This window comes from Neopelma chrysocephalum, unplaced genomic scaffold (genome assembly GCF_003984885.1).
Source record: "Neopelma chrysocephalum unplaced genomic scaffold, ASM398488v2 Primary Assembly neopelma1_25, whole genome shotgun sequence".
NCBI lineage: Eukaryota > Metazoa > Chordata > Aves > Passeriformes > Pipridae > Neopelma > Neopelma chrysocephalum.
Window position 1 is genome coordinate 35979977 of NW_020897694.1, and position 21257 is coordinate 36001233.

Below are 21257 nucleotides of genomic sequence, written 5' to 3' on the forward strand. Positions count from 1 at the left end.
TGCCTGTGCCCGGCGAGGCCGGGAACCTGCCCCGGGGAGCGCGGTGCCGTGCCCCCCTCCGTCCCGGCTCCCGCCGCCGGGGCAGCGGGCACGGACAGGGCGCAGGGTCACCCCCCGGGCCGGGGCCGAGCAGGGGGACCGTGCCCAGCCCGCCGAGCAGAGCCGTGCTGGGGTACCGCCGGATCGCCCCGGGAGCCGGCGGCCAGGCACCTGGACGCTTGCCCTGCCCGGCGGGGCCGGCGGCACCGCGGGGGCTCCCGGGCTCAGGTACTGGAGCGGCCGCCGGTGCAGTACGGGGATGTCGCTGCAGACATTTATAAACGTGGGCACGCCGGGGTTTGCTCGCGGCGGCGGTGTGGAACCATCCTTGATGCGGGGCTGCCTTTTTGGTTGAGGTTTTTATTTTTTTCCCCGCTTCCCCTTTCGTTCTCTTTCCAGCTTCTCCTTTTCTTGGATCCTCGCCTGTCTCCTCCCACAGAACGAGAGAGAGAGAAAAAAAAGGTCACGTATGTTTGGAAAAATATGTAGGTCAGTGGAACATTCCCTGCACTTGTGCACAGGCAGCCGGGGCGGGAGAGCTCCTCCGCAGCCCTCTCGCTACCCACCGCCCCAGCCCGACCCTCCCGGAGCCAACCGCGGGGAGGGGGGCGCCGAACGCCGGGGTCCCTTTCCCCCTCCCTGACCCATTTTGAGCACCAGCCTCGGGTCTGATCTCCCCCCCGTCCACCCCCACCCTCCCGCTCCTCGCCGGAGAAGGGAGCGCCGAAAGGAGCCGGCGCCGGCGATCGCTGCCACCGGGGCCGCGACTGCGCCCATGGGCGCGGGACGAGGGGCGCGCCCCCGCAGCGCCGCCGGCTGAGGGCGCGGGGCGGTGGCCCGGCGGCGGGGGCAGGCGAGGGGAGGCGGCGGCGGGCGGCGATGAAGGGCCGGCGGAGAGGATGCCCCCACCTCGCCCCCCGGGCTCCAACTTCGCGGAGAACTATCGGCCCCGCAGCCCCCGCCCCCGCCCTGCCTCTCCCGGCCGCGCGTCCAACTTAATGCCCCAGCGGGAGCCCCAGCCAGCAGCCCCCCCGCCCCCCGGCCTCCGCCTCCCCCCCCAGCAGCCCGGGTTCCCGGCGGCCTCCCGGTGCCGGCGGAGCCCCTGGCCCCGGCGCGCGTGGGTCCCGCGGCGCCCGGGGCGGCGGCAGCGCGGCATGCGGCGGCCCCGCGCACCATGAGACACGGCACCGGCACCGGCGGCAGGCAGGAGGCGGACAGCGTCCCCGGTTCCTCGTCGGCGAGGAAGAGTTTGCCGGCTTCCGAGGCCGGCCTCCTGCGCGGCTGGAGCAGGGGCGGCCGCTGCCGCAGCGGCACCGGCAGGCACCGGAAAAGCGGCGGCATCCAGCTCGGCGGCACCGGCACCAGTACCGGCGCCGATTCCCGCGCCCAGGTGGCCACCGCGGACAGCAGCAGCAGCAGCAGCAGCAGCGGCGGCGGCGGCGGCGGCTGGGGCTTCCCCGCCGCGCTCCCGCAGCACCGGCACCCCAGGTAACGGCGGCCCTGTGGCCCTGACCCCTCCCTCCGCCCCGCGGGGCGCCCACCCGCGACACCCGCCTCGGGCACCCACGCGGGATGCTCGCCCACGCGTGACCCCCCGCGGCGGCGGCCGGGGCCAGCTCCCCTCCGCTCTACGCACCGCGGCGGTGACGGACGCGCCCGGTGGTGCGGGGTGGCATCGTCTCTGCCACGGGAAAGTTTACGTGGGGAGCACAGTATGTGCGCCGTGTCTGTCCCGGCCGGGCTGCCGGGGTCCGGCCGGCTGGGCCCTTCCTTTTGGAAAAATAACTTGCTCCCCCCCGCCCCCCCGCTGTTCTTCTCCCTGTCTCGTCTTGGTATTGTTGGAGGTTTCTAGACTTCGATGGTTCATATAGGCTAGATTGGAACAGGGTCTGCGATGCGATCGGGCAGTGTTTGGTCAAAGAAAACTTCCAATAAGACCAGTGAGGTTTTTGAATGGGCGAAGGCTCCTGGTGGGAGCAGAGGCTGTGTCATGTGCTGGGAGAGCCTTGCTGCTGCAGCAGCAGCCCTGAGCTGGGCTCCTGTGTGTTTCCTTCCGTGTATGCAAGGGGGTAAATATTAAATCCACGGCTGAACGGCAACACTTGGAGTCACACAGAGTTGTTCTGTAGTGTTTTCCATTATGGTCACTAGCCTGATTGGTCAATTAACAAGCACGCTCATCCAGAAACTTTGCTCTGTAGTCCTTAACTGTCTACAGGATGGCAGCTTACTTTCACTCAAGTGACTCAGAAATAATTAGCGGTTATAAGCGTTACAGCCAGCAGAGGAACTTGGATCTTTTCATGGCACTAAATCTCCAGAAGGGCTGTAGGGATCCCTCAGGTGGGCATAGCTAACCTGAGCATTCAGTTCAACAAGTGGCTGCCTCTTGAAGTGGAAAATTATCTCTCTCTTACCTTGGTGTGAGATGTTAATGCGCCAAACTGTGGTTTTTAGTTTTTTTCCTGGTACTAAATAATTAGTGTTCACAGTGTCCAGGCGTAGCTAGCTCATCCTCTGATCTGTACCTGATTCTGAGAGCTGTCAGCTGGTTGAGGGCCCAATCCTGCATACATTTCTGTAGATGAATATGGACACATAGTTGCTCTGTAGAGATGGCCTGGAAGCAGGAATATTTGGAGAACAGAATTGCCAAGCTGTGCACTGTCTCACTGAACATGTGAAAATGGAAGGCTTTCCTGAAGCAGGTATGTGACAGCGGGGTGATTCCCCAAGCTGAAAGCCCTTCTGTACCTTGCTCCAAAGCCTGGAGACGGTAGGCTTGCCTAAAATTTCTTTCCCTCACTAATAAAGGTGTTGCCTTGCATGTTGAACCCAAGACTATACTTTGCAGAATTATGATTTTTGCCCAAATCTCTACTCTGGAACATGCTAGAGCATTTGAAGGAGTTGTTATTTTATCATATGCAGGAACATTGTCTACTCCTAAAATTACCTTGTGCTTTCTAGTACAATGCTGTGCTATCAGGTGCTTATGCATTTGCTAAGCTTAAACCTAGGCTGACATTTTCCAAGTTGAGTGCCTGCTGAAGACAGACTGTCTTTGGGAAGCTTCGTTTGAAATGGTTCAGCTATTTCTGAGAACATGGTTAGAGGGAAGTGTATTCTTTGGCCATATATCTGATGAAGGTAGTTCAGGTATACATCATCCTGCATTAGGAGACCTTGATCTTTTCTGTGAATCTGCGTATTTTGGCTATGTTGAGAAACGCTTTCATTGAGACTGTTGAATTCTTGTGGCTTTGTGTTTTGGAGCAGGGAAAAGATACTTGGCTTGAGATCAGTCTTGTGATGGGGGTGTGCCTTATGTTTAGCCTCTAGAAGCTTCCAGAATTTTTCTTAGTTTTAATTTTGTCACAAGGCTCAGGTTGCATGGTCCTGGTAGAGGGCTTGTTGAGGGCTCGACCATTGCACTCGCTGAAAATGCTCTCAGCATAAGGCATGCTGAACACCCAGCGTTGTTAGGAGCTGATCACTGCTTGTCTCCCTGGGAAGGATGAGAGCACTCCAGTTGGTGGCTGAAGGGCTGAGTGGACTTTCCCCCACAGTTATTCTTCCCAGATGTTGCTGCTACAGTGAACACCGTAAAGGAGGGAGCATTGAAGACTCTGTCTTTGGTGGCAGAGTGTACAAGTGATGCCAAGGCAAGGTGGAAAAGGAAATTGCTTAGTTCACATGCATGGTGACAAGAAATTGTGGGACTAGAACTGAGAAGAAGTATTGATGATGGAGACATGGAGAAATTGAAGAGCAGAGACTTTGAATTAAGACAAAGGATTTGGTGGGGTCATAGATGACAAAGCTTGGGAACAAGGTGCAAGGAACTGTGGACAGAAGTGGTAAACCCAGACCAAGAGAAGCAATGGTGGGAGGAAAAAAGTTGACACTTGTAGTGTACAGGAACAGGATATCTGAGCAAAAGCAGTGGTTTCCAGTCTTTCAATGGTTGGGGCATGGTACTACTGCTTTTTCATCCTCCTCATCTTCGTCCCAATACTGCCTGCTGTGTTTTTCAGCCCCTGCCTCTGCTTTGCCCCTCTCCTGGATTGGTAAATGTCATACTGATAAAAAAAACAGTTAAATATACATCTTATGTGCATTTAATTGCTTTTCTTTCTGTCTTAGATTAATTTAAGGAACTTCCATTTGTGTTTATAGTTTTGTTTTCAGGCTCTTAGGGCAGATGCACTTCGATTGCAGATTTTGTAGAGGGATTGTTATCTGTATAAAAAAAGTAGTTTTTCTAGATTTGGCTTAACTTTCTGGTGATCACTGATCTTATTCAAACTTGTTATTGGAAAAGTAGACTAAGGCCATGAAAGTATTTGTATTTTAGCTGGTTTAATTCAGTCAGAAATCAGCATCATCTGGTAGAATAATTTTATGAGTCTGACTACTGAAGTTTGCAAAGGAAACATCATGTAATAGCATTTAAGCAGAATGCATAGAGAGTGGTGGATTTGTAGTGGTGCTTTTGGTATTGCACATTTTTTTGGGAGGGACTAAAGCCACTACTCTTTATTGTGACATGCTGTGGGCCACACAATATATATGCCAGTATATTGCCAGCTGAATTCAGAAATACAAGAGTTGCAGGGCAGAAAAGACAAGGCGGTAAAAAGGGATGTGGTCGTGTAGGCTCGTGTTCTGAATAAGGAGCTGAGGAAACTGCAGACGTGGTTCATTCTCCACTCCTTGCATTTATCTTGTGGTGGCTCAGGGATGTTGGCAGATTAGATTGAGAGATATGGGGGCACAGCTTTCTTGGCCTCATACACATAAATTCAATGTACATTTTGGGGATAGAGGTGTAGGTACCATTTTTTATGCTTCTCTTCCTGTGTTTCTTCCCCCTGAAGGCAAACCATGAAGTATAGCTCAGTCCAGCCAAAATGTTTTTAATTACACTTTGGTAAAGACATTTCTGTTGCTTTATCCAAGGACCATGGCAGAAATTAGCATTTCTTGCATGCTACCTGCCAGATTTGGGAGGAATAGTCTTAGGCATCCCCAATGCTAATTGTTTCAATCCTGCTTCAGTCTGAAAATTCACCTGTGACTTCAGAAAAATAAAACTCTCACAAAAGTTAGGTAAGCTTGGACCTTTGTCACTAGAAAATAGTATTACCACACACTGTGCCCAGTACCCTGTCAGTACCTGCCAGCTCTTCCTTGTCCCCTCCTTTGCCTACAAGCTTTCTGAGGCAATACCATCTCTTTTTCCTGTGTCTTTGTGGTAGGTAGCATGCCCAGAGCTCCGAGATACTACAAAATTGACCACGTTAAGTGGTGGGAACAGGGTGGTTATCTAACCTTCTCTTGCTTGGGCACAAGTTTGTGTAAAACAGATAGTCTGCTACTGGCCTGATTATGACAGAAGGTGTTTTTCAGCTGTTTTACCACTGTTCTTAGGGAGCAAAGTGAAACGATGATATGGGAAAAAATCTAGAGGATGTGTATGTACGTTTGAGATCAGAATGGAAATTTGGAAGTTCAGGTATGAAACCTCTGTCATTCCAAAACCTGCAAGAAGTGCTTGCATGACAGAGCATCATGTACTGGGACATTTCAATCACCCTTTCTCTTTGAGTATCTTCATATGAGATAAACGTACTATGCACGTCAGGTTGAAAATTCATGGAAACAGTGTATCTGTAATCATAGAAATTAATTCCTACAGGTCATGGTAGATGCAGAAGCTTTGATAAAGTCTTCCATGGACAACTCAGAAAAAAAAAATCAATGCAATGTGCAGATGTGAATTAAAAACCAAAGGGAAATAGAACATTAAGATTATTTTCAACAGGATGGAAAATAATAAAAAGGAATCCTCATTGTTTCACTGTAGAAGCTATGGTGTGCCCACATCTTCCGTATCTCGGGCTGTCGATTTCCCCACCTCGAAGATGTATAATGGCGAGGGAGGAGGTTCAGAGGGATGTAACAAAGGTGATCAGAGGAACAGAGTAACTCCTGTCCGAGTACTAACAGCGCTGATAAAGTGATGCAACAGAAATCTGTAAAATTAAGCAAAGCATGGAGAAGACAAACTGCCAAAATTACTGATCATAGCAACAGCAGCAGAAGGCACTGGGTGCCGGAATGAACACAGAGGGAGATGGCTCTTCACATGGTGTGGTCAGACTGCTGAACTGCTCACCACAGGATGTGGATGCTGAGAGGTTACATCAGCTAATGAGGTGACTGGATGAGTTCATGGAAGAGAAATCCATCAAGGGCTATTAAACTTAAAACCACTGCCTCTGGCTTAGGAAGTTTTGAGCTGCACATTCTTAGAAGCTTGGTGAGTATGCTGAAGAAATACCACCATTGGTTTGCCTTGTTCTTGTAACTCATTCCTCTGCACTTGTGTCTGACCATGGCTTGAGAGAGGGTGCTAAGCCAGGTGGTCTCCTAGTGTCTGCTCTGCAAAACAAAGTGGACAAGCATTTGCCCCCCCTCGGCTCCCGAGGCCAAAAGGCTCCTGATGGTTTGTACCTTCACTGTTCAGGGCTGGCTCTGTTATGACACATCAGCCATGGAACAGGCTAGTGCGAGAAGCTAGGTGAAGTGCTCCAAAGAAGAGCAAGGGTGTGAGCCAGAACTGTATGTTGAAAATTGCAATGAGGTCTCCCCTCAACCTTTTCTTCCCCCTCTAGACCCTTCACCATGCTCATGGTCCTCCTTTGGACACTCCCTAATAGCTTAATTATAATCTAAGACTAATTGTAGTCTTTCTTATATTGTGGCTCCCACTGCACACAATATTCAAGGTGAGGCCGCACCAGTGTGGAGCAGAGCAGGACAATCACCTCCCTCAGCTGGCTGGTGATGCTTTGCCTGATGCCTCCCAGGACATGGTTGGCCCTCCTGGCTGCCAGGGCACTGCTGACTCGTATTCAATTTACCATTGACCAGGATCCCCAGGTCCCGTTCTGCAGCGCTTCTATCCAGCCTCTCATTCCCCAGTCTATACACACAACCAGGGTTGCCCTGTCCCAGGTGCAGAATCCAGCACTTGCCCTTGTCAAATTTCATATGGTTGGCGATTGCCTATGCCAGGCTAAGAGATGGACTTGATGATCCTTGTGGATCCCTTCCAACTCAGGATATTCTATGGTTATGTGATTCTGTGTACCCCAAAAGGCAGCATACAGTGCTCAAGCTCACTCCCTGGTGTCCTATTATGGAGCTGTGCAGTCATGGCGAGATTAGACAGCCTTATCTTCTTGGGTTCAAGTAGGTTCAGAAAGCAGTTCATTCAGGGAAGCAATCCCACCAAAAGGCATTGAATACTGAGATAAAATACCTGGCTGAAGAAGTCTCCACTGGGAGACCATAATTGCTACATGCCTGCCCTGCTGATGCAGGCTTCCCCAGCCTTCACTGCTGCCCGATGTGAGGGAGAGGATTTGGGCCAAGGCAGTCATCTTCCTTAACACAATGTTGCTGTGGCTACAGTTTTATCTATCTGTACAAGACCAGGCTTTGAAATTTTGAACCGAGAATGAGAGGATTGGAAATTAAATTTCTTCAGCTATCCACTGCATTTAAGCACTATGGTTAAAACAATAATGTTGTGTTGACTGCTGTTTACTAAACCAGACAATTTGCTTAATCATCTGAAAGGCAGATTTTGAAGCCATGGATTGCACTTACTATGGCTGTGCTAAGGCAGAGACTGTGTATTGCTGTTCACTAAGCAATGGTCAAAGCACAGTGTATTCAAACACAGCTCATGCTGATGGTATTTGCTGGCTTTTGGATGAGATCTATTGCTGTTAAAACACCAGCACCAATCTCAAACTCAGTAATGTCCTAAGTTCTGATCATTTCTTCAAATTTCCAGATGCTAACTGATACAGAAACTCCAGTGCAGCATTAATGGAGCTCACAACTGCCTAGCTGTATATTTTTGGGCTACCTTATGTAATAAAATGGCAGGCCCTTGCACTGTCTGCGCAAACAAGGTTGCATAAGCAGCCTGGGGAAACAACTGGAGCTCCAAGAGCCCTCCTGAATCCTGCACGTCTTGTTTGATCTCATTTAACATTACTTAATAAGCAATATTAACCTTTTCCCCTCCTTCCCCTCGAGTTATCTGGGCCCAGTTATACTGATTTAATTTCATGCACAGACCTCACTTTTTAGAGAAGTCATCAAACTTTTCAGTCAATTGAGCAGCCTGATGTCCGAGTAGCCTTGAATTTTCTGTAATCAGCACTCAATCTAGTTAAAAATAAAAACACATTAGAAACAAAGCCTTGAACAGGAAAGTACTTGTTTTTCACTCTCAATTCTAATTTGGGAACCATTCTTAAAGTTCATCACTATGGTTTGTTCTTACATGGGATAAACAATTTATTATTCAAGCAGCTTTGGGTTTTTTTCCTTTAAAAATAGACAATAATGTTCAACCATTGGGAAGAAAACCAGCACAAGAAGATTGTAATCAGCTTTAACAGGCTTACAGATGGCAATGAATATCTTCAAGCATAATTTTAGCCCTGTAAACAATAATAATTAAGTTTGATTATTTATTATCCTTTTATCATTGGTGTGCAGACCAGACTTTTTCTCTCAATTCCTTTGTTAGGTGTGTCAAATTTTTAAACTGCAGAACTATTTTAATAAGGCAGGTCCCACCTGTAATCTCTAAATCAACAGGTGGATGTAACCGTGCTAAACCTGAGAATTACTGATTATCTGATTGAGCCAGCGGCTGAATAAATCTGACTTTGAGCATGTCCTAGACTTATTGGTTTGGGTGGGACACCTCTCATTAATACTTCATGGAGAATTGACATATTTCCCGTATCATGGCTTAGAATGGTCTGCTTGCAAAAGCTAGTCAATAATAAATACTGTGTGGAATGTGATCAGCTGGAGATGGTATATTTTTCAATTATTCCTGGATTTCACCCAAAATATCTACCCTAGTGTTTTTATTGGTAATTTTCTGGATTTTACTTGTGATATTTTGTCTGTTACTGATTTTGACATCTAAAACAGTAAAAGGTTTTAAATTTGAGACTTTGCATTAGACATATCCACATTCCAGTGAGGGTTCCTTTAATTTATGATTTATAAAGGGCAAAACACCTTATGATTTTTACATGGACCATTAAGACCACTCCTTGATTAGGCAGAATCTTCATCCTGTTCATCATATAAACGTGGAGTTGTTTTGATTTGTTTTATCTTTGGCTACCAAGATAAGAAGAATATTTTACTCTTCAATCTATTTATTTTATACTTTCTTTTCAGTATATTAAAGACAGTTTCACGTAAACAGCCTAATCAAACAATGGTTCTGTTAACCAGCTGGATGCATTTCCAACAATTTCAGCAAGAGCAAAACTAATGAAAAATAAATAGGTCATTCATAGTCAGTCATGTATTTAAATTTTTTTATGAGAAGGACTGAGGAATCTTGCTTGTTTATGGGTCGTCACTGAAACCAATAAAACCTTTTCTGGAATAATTCTGGACCTTTAATTTGATTGTTTGTAGGGTGACACAAGTCAGTTTTTTCATCTTTTTCTTTCTTTCCAGCACAAAGGACTTTATTGTCAGCTGATGCACACTGATAGAACTTAGCTCATTGTAGCAATTACATTTATACTGCCTGGCCTCTAATATTCATGTTTCTTCAAAAGTGCATCGTCTTTTTCAACAACAGAATATTTTGCTAGATCTTGCTGTTATTCAAGTATAAGAAATAAAGATGCATTTGGTGCCTATCCTGCTGTCCTCATTAAGGCAAAACTCCCACTGAAATCAAGGAGTGTTTGCCTGACAAAGAATTACTGACTTGAGTTTCTGAGAGGTCTGAACTTTCTTTGTCACTTTTTGGGTTTGATTTTTTTTTTAATTTAATTTTTTTTTAATCTCACCTTGTTTTCTCACCTTTTATATTTCTGGGTTTGAATCTTTAGCTTCCTTCAATAGGATCTTTTTTCTTTTTACTTCAGTCAGATCTTAGGACCTTCTGCTTTCTACCTTGCTCTCTCTTCCTTTCTTCTCTCCTCTTACTGTCTCGCACTCTTTTTCAGTTATCCTTCTGTTGTCCTCACCGTCACTGACTACAGCACTGTAAAAACTTGATATACATCATGCATGTTTCCAGGAATTTAATTTAGCTTGTTTAGACTGTTTATATGTGCAGTTGCTTATTTGAAGGTACTTGTCTTAGGGCGAAGCAGCAGTTTGTAAGATTGGTGATACAGGCAGAGATTTGTTTGCACAATATTTCTGTCTGTAATCTTTCCTCCTCTTTTTGGTAGAATCTTAGAATTTCCTCTGAAATATTGATGCAGGGTTTCAGCAGTAAGTTAAGTTTTGGACTGATAAAATAAATATTTTGCATAGTATTGCAGTCAGAAAAAAACCCAGATTTTGAAGTCTGTGTAAAATGGGTTTTGTTGAGGGTGACAAAATCTCCAGAGAAATGGGTTTTATTTGTAATTCTTCTACTGTGCAATGTTATGAGCTTAGACCACATACATAGTGCTTTTTTGTGCATCAGTTCTCTGATCCGTAAACTAGGGCAGCTTTGCAGAGTATTGTAGCATATGATCAATTCTGGGTGCCATTCATAACTAGGTATCAGAGGGGGGCACAAAGCAGAGTACTCTGGGCTGCTAAATATACCATTGACAGTAAGAGGAGCTACAGTGATGGCTTTTTTGGGCGTTGATCCATCTCTGTGGTTAGATTACATCAGGCAGTACCTTATCGCAGCAGGCACTTTGCTTCCGGCTGTGCAACACCTGATGGCGTTGGAGCTTTCCCTGGATGTCCTGGCTCCGTTTGTGTCCTGCACAATGGCTCAGTTCACCCCTACTACCTCTTAATTGTTTGCATTTTTCAAATGGAAAGCATTTTGAGAGCGCCAGATATTGTTATTTTTTTGCAAGTCTGACTGAAATGTGTGTTCTTTTTGAGAAGACCTAATTCATGCATGTTCAATAAATAGTAGATGTATGGCTTCTTAATGTATAGTGTAGCATTTCAAACTAAAGCCATCAGCTTACTGTTTCTCAGCATCTGGATCCCTGCAGACATACTTCTTAAAGTAAAAGACATAACACTGAACTTGCTTATTCTCCCTTAAACAAGAAGACACGTTTTCTTTTCTTGTAATGGTTACAAATAATTTTTCACAGTGTCCAATTGCATGTTACTCTGGCAAACCTAAAATGAATGAAAAACTGCAGGCTATATATACAGAGTAATGACAGTTTAAGAAGCATTTCTTCTTTAATGCAATTTCTATTTGATTTTCTCAAAACCCTCCTCTTCCAAAGACCCGTTTAAACCACATCTGAACAATAGATTTATTGTTGTTGACTGAATGAGAAATTTGATAAAGATAGCTTTTCTAGCTCCATTAAAAATAGATTATTTTTCTGAGGGCTGAAGGGTATAAGTTCAGTTTTTAACTTTGAATTTCACATTCCGTTTGACCAGTCTGTAATATATATATTTTCAAAGTCCTAATTGGCATTAGACTTGTCATATTTCTCTGCATGTTTTTTCTCTGCATATTTTTTCTTAGTGTGAAACTATTAGAGGGTCATTGCACTGGTTAATGAAAGAGGGCTGACTTTTTTGGTAAGTTGTGAGTATTTAAATATTCTGCTATGCAAATTTTCCCTTTTTGTGGAAAAAAGCTTAAAGAGACATCTTAAAAGAATTTCTTTAGAGGTGTCGAAACATGCAGGTTACATTCATTCAAAATCTATGATATCCAGTGGTGGGAGGTGATGACACATTCCAAGTTTGCTAGTGTATAATTGAGAGGGGATTCTATGTAGGACATGTAAGCATAAAAATTGGGTATATCTCTTCACAATGCTACTGGTTTTGCCACTGAATTCTTCAGTAGTTTTCTTAGAGTGTATAATCAGTTATGCTTGTGCTGATTTAATCAATTATCCTTGTGCACAAACAAACAAACACAAACAAAACCCAGCTAATTTCAGACTGTCTTTGAAACATCAGAACTAGAGATTTCACTTACAATGAAAGAAGTATTATTTTCAAGCCTTTAGAATGATTTTAAAAATGGCAAAGATATATTTGGGAACTCTCATACTTTTGGGTACCAGCAGCTGTGTATCCTTATGCAAAAGTGGATTTGGCTGAAAGACCAATTCATAAATATTGTATCTGAAGATTGCAGCAAACTTTCATATTTGCAAGAGATAATGTAAAATGTGCAACATTTTTTTCTTCACTCCAAGAAGTTTGAGCTTAAACAGCTTGATCTCCCAAATCTAATGAATGATAGCCAACGAACAGAAGTATCCATGGTGTCTTGAATCACAGAGGCTGGAGACCATTCTGTCTGTGGAAGCAGAAAGGTCAGCCTGCAGTGGTGAATCTGAACACCCTCCTGCACACTGCCAGGCTGTGAAATGGCTTGGAGTCAGGAGGTGTCAATAAATAACTTTCTGACACTGGCACTCCAAGAACCTACATTGGAGTGGTTTGTGAAGAACTGTAGCCCATGGAAAGGGCTCACATTAGAGTCCTCCACAAACTGTCTCCTGTGGAAGTAACCCATGGAGCAGGGGAAGGACTCCTCTCCCTGAGGAGGAAGCAGTGGAAGAAACAACATGTGATGAACTGACCATAGCTCCCATTCCCTGTCTCCCTGCACCACTGGCGGGTAGAAGGTAGAGAATCTGGAATAAAGTTTAGCCCAGGAAGGAGGGAGGAGCATGGGGAAGGTGTTTTTAAGATTTGTTTTGCTTGTTAGTATCCTACTCTGATTTGACTACCAATAAGTTCAGTTAATTTCCCCAAGCTCAGTCTGTTTTGCCTGTGACAGCAAATGGGGAGTGATCTCTCCTCACTCTTAACTCATGAGCCTTTTGTTATATGTTCTCTCCACTGTCCAGCTGAGGAGGGGAGTGATAGAGTGGCTTTTGTGGGCATCTGGCATCCAGGTCAAACCATGACATCCATGTAAGTCTTTGCTGCTGGTGCAGAGGGTGATTTTGCCTTAGTCCCAAATCTGGACACTCGTCAAGATGCCAGAGCAGGAAGCCGATCGTGCTGAAATTTAACCTTTTCTTTGTGTTGATTTTCAGCTGTTGCATTTTCTAAGCTCGGTTACTTTGCAGCCACATAGGTTTCAGGGGTGAGAGGGAGTTAAAGGAGGAAAACAGGATATCCTTTGTAACCAGTGTGGGTTTAAGCCACTTTACAGTGACTGATGAACTTTTTCCATTTCTGGATGAGAAGTGGCATTGGGGCTTTTATTGAGGGGAACTGGTGAGTGAAGAAATAGAAGCAAGGCTGAGACTGACTGAAGGAAGTTGTACAGGTCAGGCAAGGAGATAGTGCATGGGGTAAAAAATGGGCCAGCAGGAGAGTGAACACCGAGAGTGGGTGGAGTCAGAAATGATGACCAGTAGGAGAAAAAACATGGACAGTATATGAGGAGCAAAGAAGACAAGGAAATTTGAACTGTAATCCATGGCAATGAGAAAAAGAAGAGATGGAAAAGAAACTCCTAGTACAAGCTATGATAAGGAGGGGATGATGTGGACAACTGGAAAAAGAAGGTGTCATGAAGGGAGTGGGCATGAAGCTGAATCTGGAACAGGGAGATCAGGATGGCAACATGGGAGAAAGAGAATGGAGAAGAAGCCAAGCAGGTCTTCAGAATGTAAAAAGTCTGCAAGTGGAGTTGGAAAACGGGGTGATGCTCAGAGTTTCTTGGGAAGTAGCTGCTTTCTTGTAAAGCCAGAAATAGAGGTGAGCACATACTCATCTGAAGTGTGGAACTGGAGTGAGGAGTCTGAGGTACAGAAAGCAGCATCAAGCTGGAGGTCAGGGGGGAGAGGCAGGGACAGCTGGTTCATGTGAGCATCTGGGAGGGCATCCTGGTGCTTGCAAACTTGGTGCTCCTCTGCTGCCTCAAAGCCCAACAGGAGAGCATCTTATCCCTACCTCTCACTGCTGCCCATTGTCCCTGCCTACAGCAGGACCCTGTGACCACTCCAGCTGACACAGCTTGTTAGCCGAAGTGACTAGAAGGCTGCTGATATTTTGGAGATGTCACAACAATGCTAAGTAGTGAGGTTTTCAGTTTTTTGAAATATCTAGCAAAGTCACACGCTCACAGAAACTGCATTAAATGCTAACTGCTATGGATGAAAAGTTGAGCGCTCAAAAATGAGGAAATGATATGATTAAGTCTGCCTGTGTAATTTTTACTCACTTCCTGCATATTCATTATTGTTCAGTACTTAATGGTTTAGTGCTCACACTATGATCAGATGCGACCACTTCTGTGCCAGCAATGCTTAGCTTATCCTGGTCCAAACTAATTCTGAAATAACAACATTACTCTCCATGTAGTAGGGTAAAAGCTTCAGTTTTATTAAACTTTGGCAAATCCAGGAAGATTTTAAATGGGGACATCCTTGTTGCAAGAAGCCCACATACCTGCAAAGCAAAGACTAACTTTTCTCAGGAATGTATCTTCTCTACTTCTTAAATCTTTTGGCTGAAAACAGGAATAATTAAAATTTCCAGGCAGACACCAGACTGCAGAATTTCAGCCCAAGTGGTTTGATCATGGAAGTGTTCTGTGTAACTAAGAAAGGTTCTTGAAAGTGGAAAACCAAGCAAGGCTTCCTGGCCTTCCCCCGACATGCTATCCCCAGACCACTCCCGAGAAAAGGCAAGAGCTGAGGGACCTCCTGATGAGGCTAGCCCTGAGTAAAATCCATATTTCCTACAAACTTTCTTGTTTGTTTTCATGTGTTTCTGCTGCTATGACATTTGTTTTGGTATGATTAAATCAGTTTTTTCAGATTTTAAATTAAAAATTCTATTTGGTTTAAATAGATTATTAAAGATTTTTTTTTTACTAATAGCTACTCATTTTTATGACTACTTTAGTGATAAAATTTTCATTTTAAAGAACTGTGCACCATTTTTATATCTTAGAAAATGCCTGTTGTATAACTATATAAAGCTTCAGCTGTTCTTTCTGATACAGATTATTTCAAAATTGTCAGTATGTAAACAAACTCTTGAGATCAAACAGACTTTCTAACTAGTTTTTTATCTTCTAATTACATCTTTTAGAAGCAGACTGACAAGCATTAGTGAAATTTTTAACGTATATTTGTAATTTACTCTCTCTACAAAACCTTGTGCAAAAGTGCTTTCATTGTCTCTGTGGATAGTCCTTAAGCCAAAGAAACACAGACATTAAGAATCTTGCTGTGATCTTGCTTCCTGAGCTGGAATTGCATGTGCTGTTTTGTATTATACTTTTGATTCAACAAGGTATTAACACTTGTGCTTAAGTTTGAAGTTATATTTATTGTTGAAGTGACTTGATTACTCTCATGCATCAATGTCTTCAGGACAGTAATAGGTCTTGTTTCTATCACATATTTTTATGCTTCAAGCCTGTAAGTATGCAAAATAGCATCCTATAGTTGTGAGCTGTTTAAGAACAAAGCTTTACACATTTCTCTCTGCTGTGCAAGGCTGAAAAGCTCTGAAAAGTAGAATAATATAAACAGTAAAAGTAATAATATAAACAGTAACAATAAAAACCTTTGTGGTGTCCATACATCACATCCTGTCAGATTGATGCATTAGCTTGCCAGATTACTGGCTTCAGTCAGCAAAAAGCAAGGCAAAGTGGTGAATAAAGTTTGACCTGGTTTTCCATATAATTAAAATAGTAGATTTAAACTGATGGAAGGCAGTGGCCTTGGCTGAAACAGCAGGCAGAAATTGAAAGCAAATGAAAGTTACCTGTTAGGTAGCTCTTCAGAAGAGAGTCATTCTTTCATTTATCCTGGTATATGGAGACCAAAAGCTCCCCCATGGACTTCTGAGGGATCCAGTTAACATCTGAAGTCCATCTATTACAGCTACAGTAAATACATTGTTGTCATAGTAATGCAGTGCTCAAAATCTGAGAGAAAAACTCCAGCATTTCTTTGGTTCATAGCATGAGATGAAAGGAAGACTTGACAAGAAATAAAAGAAGGTTTGACAAGAAATAAAATTGATTATTTTATTTTTGTTTTGATAGGTATTTAGTTTAAGTTGGTTTTGCAACCTAGGATCGTAGTATCACAGAACGTTATGGGTTGAAAGGGACCTTAAAGGTCATCTAGTGCCAACCTCTTTGTCATGGGCAGAGACACCTTCCACTAGACCAGTCTGAGCAAAGCCCCATCCAGCCTGGCCTCTAACAGTTACAGGGACAGGGCAGCCACAACTTCTCTGGACAACCTGTTCCAGGTCTGGGAGTGTTTGGGACCCCTTCTTCTTCATCTTCATCTTCTTCGCAGCACATACAGTCCTTGGAGTTCCTCCAAAGTTATGGGCTTGAAGGTCGCTGTGTCTGTGTGGTATCTTCTGGTCCAGGCCTTAGGTGTTTTTCTACAATTCTACCTTGAAAAGAAGACTAAACACGCTAATGGAATTTTGAGGGATTGATATGAGATGGAGTAGTAGGGTTGGGTATGTGTAAACATTATGCTACAGGATAAGGGATATAATACAGCTACATTAAAATGTACATTCACTACACATCTACTTCTAAAATCTATAAAAATTGAAAAATCAAAAAAAGCTCTGAGGCATCACCTGGGAAGGGTGATGGTTTTCTTCTCAAGTTCAATTTCTAATTTTTCATGGCAAAATTGACACAAATTGACCCAATTGAATCATAGAATCATCAAGGTTGGAAGAGACCTTTAAGACCATCAAGTTCAACTGTCAACCCAGTATTATCACTGTAACCCCTAAACCATTAAACCATCCAGGTCCAGACACCTCTTGAACACCTCCAGGGATGGTGACTCCACCGTCTCCCTGGACAACCTATTCCAATGCCTGACCACCCTAACAGCGAAAACCTTTTTTCTAATGTCTAATCTGAATCTCCCTTGTCTCAGCCTAAGGCTGTTTCCCCTGGTCCTTTCAGTGAAGGCACAGTACAAGAAACCAGTCCCTACACTGCAACCTCTTTTCAGGTCATTGTAGAAATCTCAGAGACCTCCCTGAGTGTCCTCTTCTCAAGACTAAACAAACCCAAATTGGGCCCACTGCGAGGCTATGCAGGGAAGTTCCTATGATCAACTGAGAGGATTCACAGTCAGGTCTACTGAAGCTTGAAAGATGAGGTTTCACAACAGACTGCAACTTAAATAAGTTCACCCTACCAAGTGCACTTTAGTGGTGGATGACCGGTCCCATTTACAAATGCCAGCTTTCCAGCCCTTGTTCCCTGCCCCTAGCTATGCACTTCTACCAGTTGCCTTTTGCTATCCAACCTAGTGAGGCTTCTGCTGAAGTCCTGTCAGTTGTCTACACCAGAAAATAAAAAAAGGAAAGGGTGGCTGTGTTTTTTGCCAAATTACAGAATTGAACCAGCTCACACAAGGAGCACAGACCAGCAGTAAGGATGAACGGCACAGGAAAAGCCGGATGATCGACCTCCTCTGTTTGGTGGCCATAAGGCACTTGGCTGGCCCACTCTTCGTGGCCTTGAGCATTCAAGATGCAGAGCCTGAACTGCTTGTTCACCAAGAGGGTGAAATCCACATCCCCAAGGAAGTGCAGGGTAGAAGGGAGGCTTGAAACCCTACCTTCCTCTGCTACTTTAGTGCCTTACTGTGAGCTGTGCTTAGGGCCATCTCTAAGATAGGAATATAAAGTCCCAGTCCCTTGTGGATTTATGCAACAAGTCTTTCCCTCTGGATTGTAACTTCTAGAGAAAATTACCCACCTCAGATTACTTTTCAGAGAATTGTCTCCTTTGCCAGCATGCTCGCAGTGTGTTTCTAGCCCCGGTCTCATATTCCTTGCTCACAGTGAATACTTCATTATTCCAAAGCAGTGTCCTTCACTTCAGTGGTGTAGCCTAATGGAGTATACACATGCATGGCCATAAATCCTAAAAGATCAAGCTGTGGAAGATTAGTCCCAGTGAAAGGGGATGACTCACCTGATGAAGTGCTCACTAGTCAAAGCAAAAGCAGCACAAAGGAAACCTTAAGTGTTAAAATAATCTTTTGTCAACAGGGAGAGATTCTGACCTCTTTAATCACAGTGATTGCATATTACAAGTAGACCCAAGGAATGAACTGAAACTATGTGCAGAGTAATAAAGTAGCTCTCCTAGGAGAAAGGGCACTGAATTCCAACTCTAGGTCATCAAACTTGTGTTAAACTCTCAGTCTATTTTGTTGATGTCTCATGGTTAATGTTCTATGACTGCTCTTTAATACAAAAGAAAACAGCTTAATTTGAGAGTGCCCTCCTGGCATGTTATAAATTTCATCAGTATTTACAGGACCATTGAAATTACAATTAGAAACAAAGATGTGAAATGTCACAGGGCATGGTGATGATCAAATGCCGAACACTTTCCCAGCTTATTTCCTGGACACTGGTGTAGGCCAGCAGGCCATTGCCCAAGATCCTGAGATGAAGGCATAAATATGGAGGGAAAGGCAAACACAAGGGGAAATTCAAAGGAAAAAGTGCAAAAAGGAAAATAATAAATGAAAATGTCGCTTCCAAAGTGCTTGATTGTCTGAACAGAATTGATGAGAATGTGGAAACCACAAGGGTGGTCTCCATGCAGGATTGAGACTGTATTTTTTAAAAACAAGCAGTACAAAAAATGGAGTGCCTGTGAGCCATCATTCATAAAATCTGTATAAACACTGTGACAACTAATCTGGAGCCATCCATTGATTTTTAAGAAAATTCTTGCCAGAAAAGGACTGGTGACCTTAATATTATTTTATTCAATAGTTACTGTGTCAAAAAACAATTTAACTTTGCTGACCTAAATAATGAGAAAATACTTGTCTTAAGGATATTACTGCCTCATGCAGTTTTCAACCTAAACAAAGTAAATAGAAAAGTAGTTTTGTCTGAGTAAGGACTTTATGATATGCCCCAGCGGAATTAAAACTCCTGGAAAGGAAACAGAAAAATCTAGAAAATTGAGGGAAAAAAGCACTACAGTCTAATAGCATATACTTATTTTAGAACATCGCCTCAACATCTTTCCTTATTGGGTTTTTTAAATGTACAAGTAAGTACCAGATGATGCACATTATTAAATCACAATGCAAAAATCAATAAACATATCTGCAAAACTTTCATTTTTCCTGGACTCCAGCCTGGGTATGAAAAAAAATTAGAATAGGACAAGGAAATGAAAGTATTAAATGCACTTTTTTACCTCCAAATAGACTGTAAATCACCCTACATAGTTTTCATTGGTCTTAAGGCAGCACTTAGCTGTATAGGATATCAACTCTCTAAAGAAAGACCACCACTTCTGAGATGCACTCACTGTTCTCATTTGTAGTTTATACTGTAAATACATAGCAGTAGAATGCTAATGCTCTTTGGTTAGGTTTTTAAAATGCAAGAAAAGTCAAAGGGACATGCTCAGTCTGACAGTCTGATAATTTTTGAAGAGTGAACTCAAAGTGATTTCAGAGATTTCCTTACTCCTGAGTCCCCACCTTGTGCTTTTGCAGTTCCGATCCTGAATGTTTAATGCATTATTTTTCTCCCTGTGTCTGATAGGGCCATCCAAGCAGAGGACAAGCTAAATGCCAGGGCATATGTCTGAAAGAATAATAAAATAATGGGTTATTGTATAAACAAATTAAGGGGTTTTTAAACAAGACAAAGTCTTCTTTTTTTTCCTTCAGATCATAGAATCATAGAGTGGTTTCAGCTGGAATGGACCTTCAGGATCATCTAGTTCCAGCCCCCCACCATGAGCAGGGACACCTTCCACTAGACCAGGCTGCTCAAAGCACCATCCAAGTTGACCTTGAAAGCTTCCAGGGATGGGGTATCCACAACTTCTCTGGGCAACCTGTTCCAGTGCCTCACGACTTTCACAGTAAAGTATTTCTTTTGAATATCTAATCTAAACCTGCCCTCTTTCAGTTTAAAGCTATTCCTGCTCGTCCCATCACTTCATGCCGTTGTGAAAAGTCTCACCCTCTTGTCACTGGAAGGTGCTATAAGGTCTCCCTGGAGCCTTCTAGAGGCTGAACAACCCCAACTCTCTAAACCTCCATCACTCTGATCGTCTTCCTGGCCTCCTCTCGACTCACTCCAACAGGTCCACATCCTTCTTATGTTGGGGGCCCCAGGCCTTGACACAGTACTTCCCTCTGGTGGGCTTTCACCAGAGTGGAGTAGAAGGACAGACTCACTTCTCTTGAACTGCTGATCAGAGATGGTTGTCCTAGTACAGTTTTGGAGGGGAAGAGAAGACTTGCTAGCCCAGGTGAAGAGTCTGAGGCCTGAAAGAGGAAAGAAGAGAAATTTGATTTGTTTAGGAAGGCAATGAAAAGTGCATGTGAACAGGAGTAATGGGGTCTTCTGAGATCCTGGAGAACTAGAGAAAGGAAGAAGGGGGCTAGCCTGAAGCTTTACTGTCAGCTGGCACATCTCAAGCAAAAAGTATTTGTTTACTTTTGATAACTCTCCTAAAATAAGGTTACTTGTGTTCTAAGAGTTCCCTTTGCTCTACAAAGGTGGTTCTGACAGTTCCCATGGCTGCCAGCATCTGTATGGTAAAGACTTGACATTAGGTGAGATGAATCACAATCCAGACTGTGATTAAGAAAAGATATAAGAGTTAGACACTACTACCTCTACCTTACTGCTTTGTTAATCCTTACAGGATACAGTCCTTGCAACCTGGCTGGTTCGAGTATTGACATAGCAATGATTTTCTTGGGGAAATAAGGATTATTTGGTCATGTTGTCTGTGTGTCTATGTGTCTGTGTGGTGTTGTGTGCAGACCTGTCTGTCTTTTGAACCTGCTGGCCAATTTGTCAAGTTTGAGAGAAAGTTAAAGATCTCAAAATTGCTGAATTTCTTCAACTTTTGTGACAATAGATACCTGTTCCTGCAGACACCAGATAACCTACACAAGAGCTTTCTGACAGAAACCAGGAGGGCATCAGTTGGTATTGCTTTCACTGCTCACAAAATTTCTTTTATTATCTGCAAATGCTTCCTTTTGAATCTGGATGCAGTGGAGGATTAAATGGCTCACATCTGAAGTGAGTTGGTTTTGGTTTTAAAAAATAAACATTTTAAAAAGAAAAAGTCAGCAACCATTAAAGGAGAAAAGTAGGAACTACTCATAAAT

General features: G+C 43.7%; 1 protein-coding gene across 2 annotated transcripts in view; it reads left to right on the forward strand.

Moving 5' to 3' along the window:
- Nucleotides 1–513: 513 nt before the first annotated feature.
- The window catches only part of LOC113963611 (neuronal PAS domain-containing protein 2-like), an 88105-nt gene continuing 67361 nt past the window's right edge, over nt 514–21257 (forward strand). For both annotated transcript variants that reach the window (XM_027674924.1, XM_027674923.1), the window contains exon 1: nt 514–1527. In XM_027674924.1, the coding sequence (XP_027530725.1) occupies nt 1214–1527 (314 nt within the window). In that variant the 5' untranslated portion in view covers nt 514–1213. The remainder of the gene's footprint in view (nt 1528–21257) is intronic.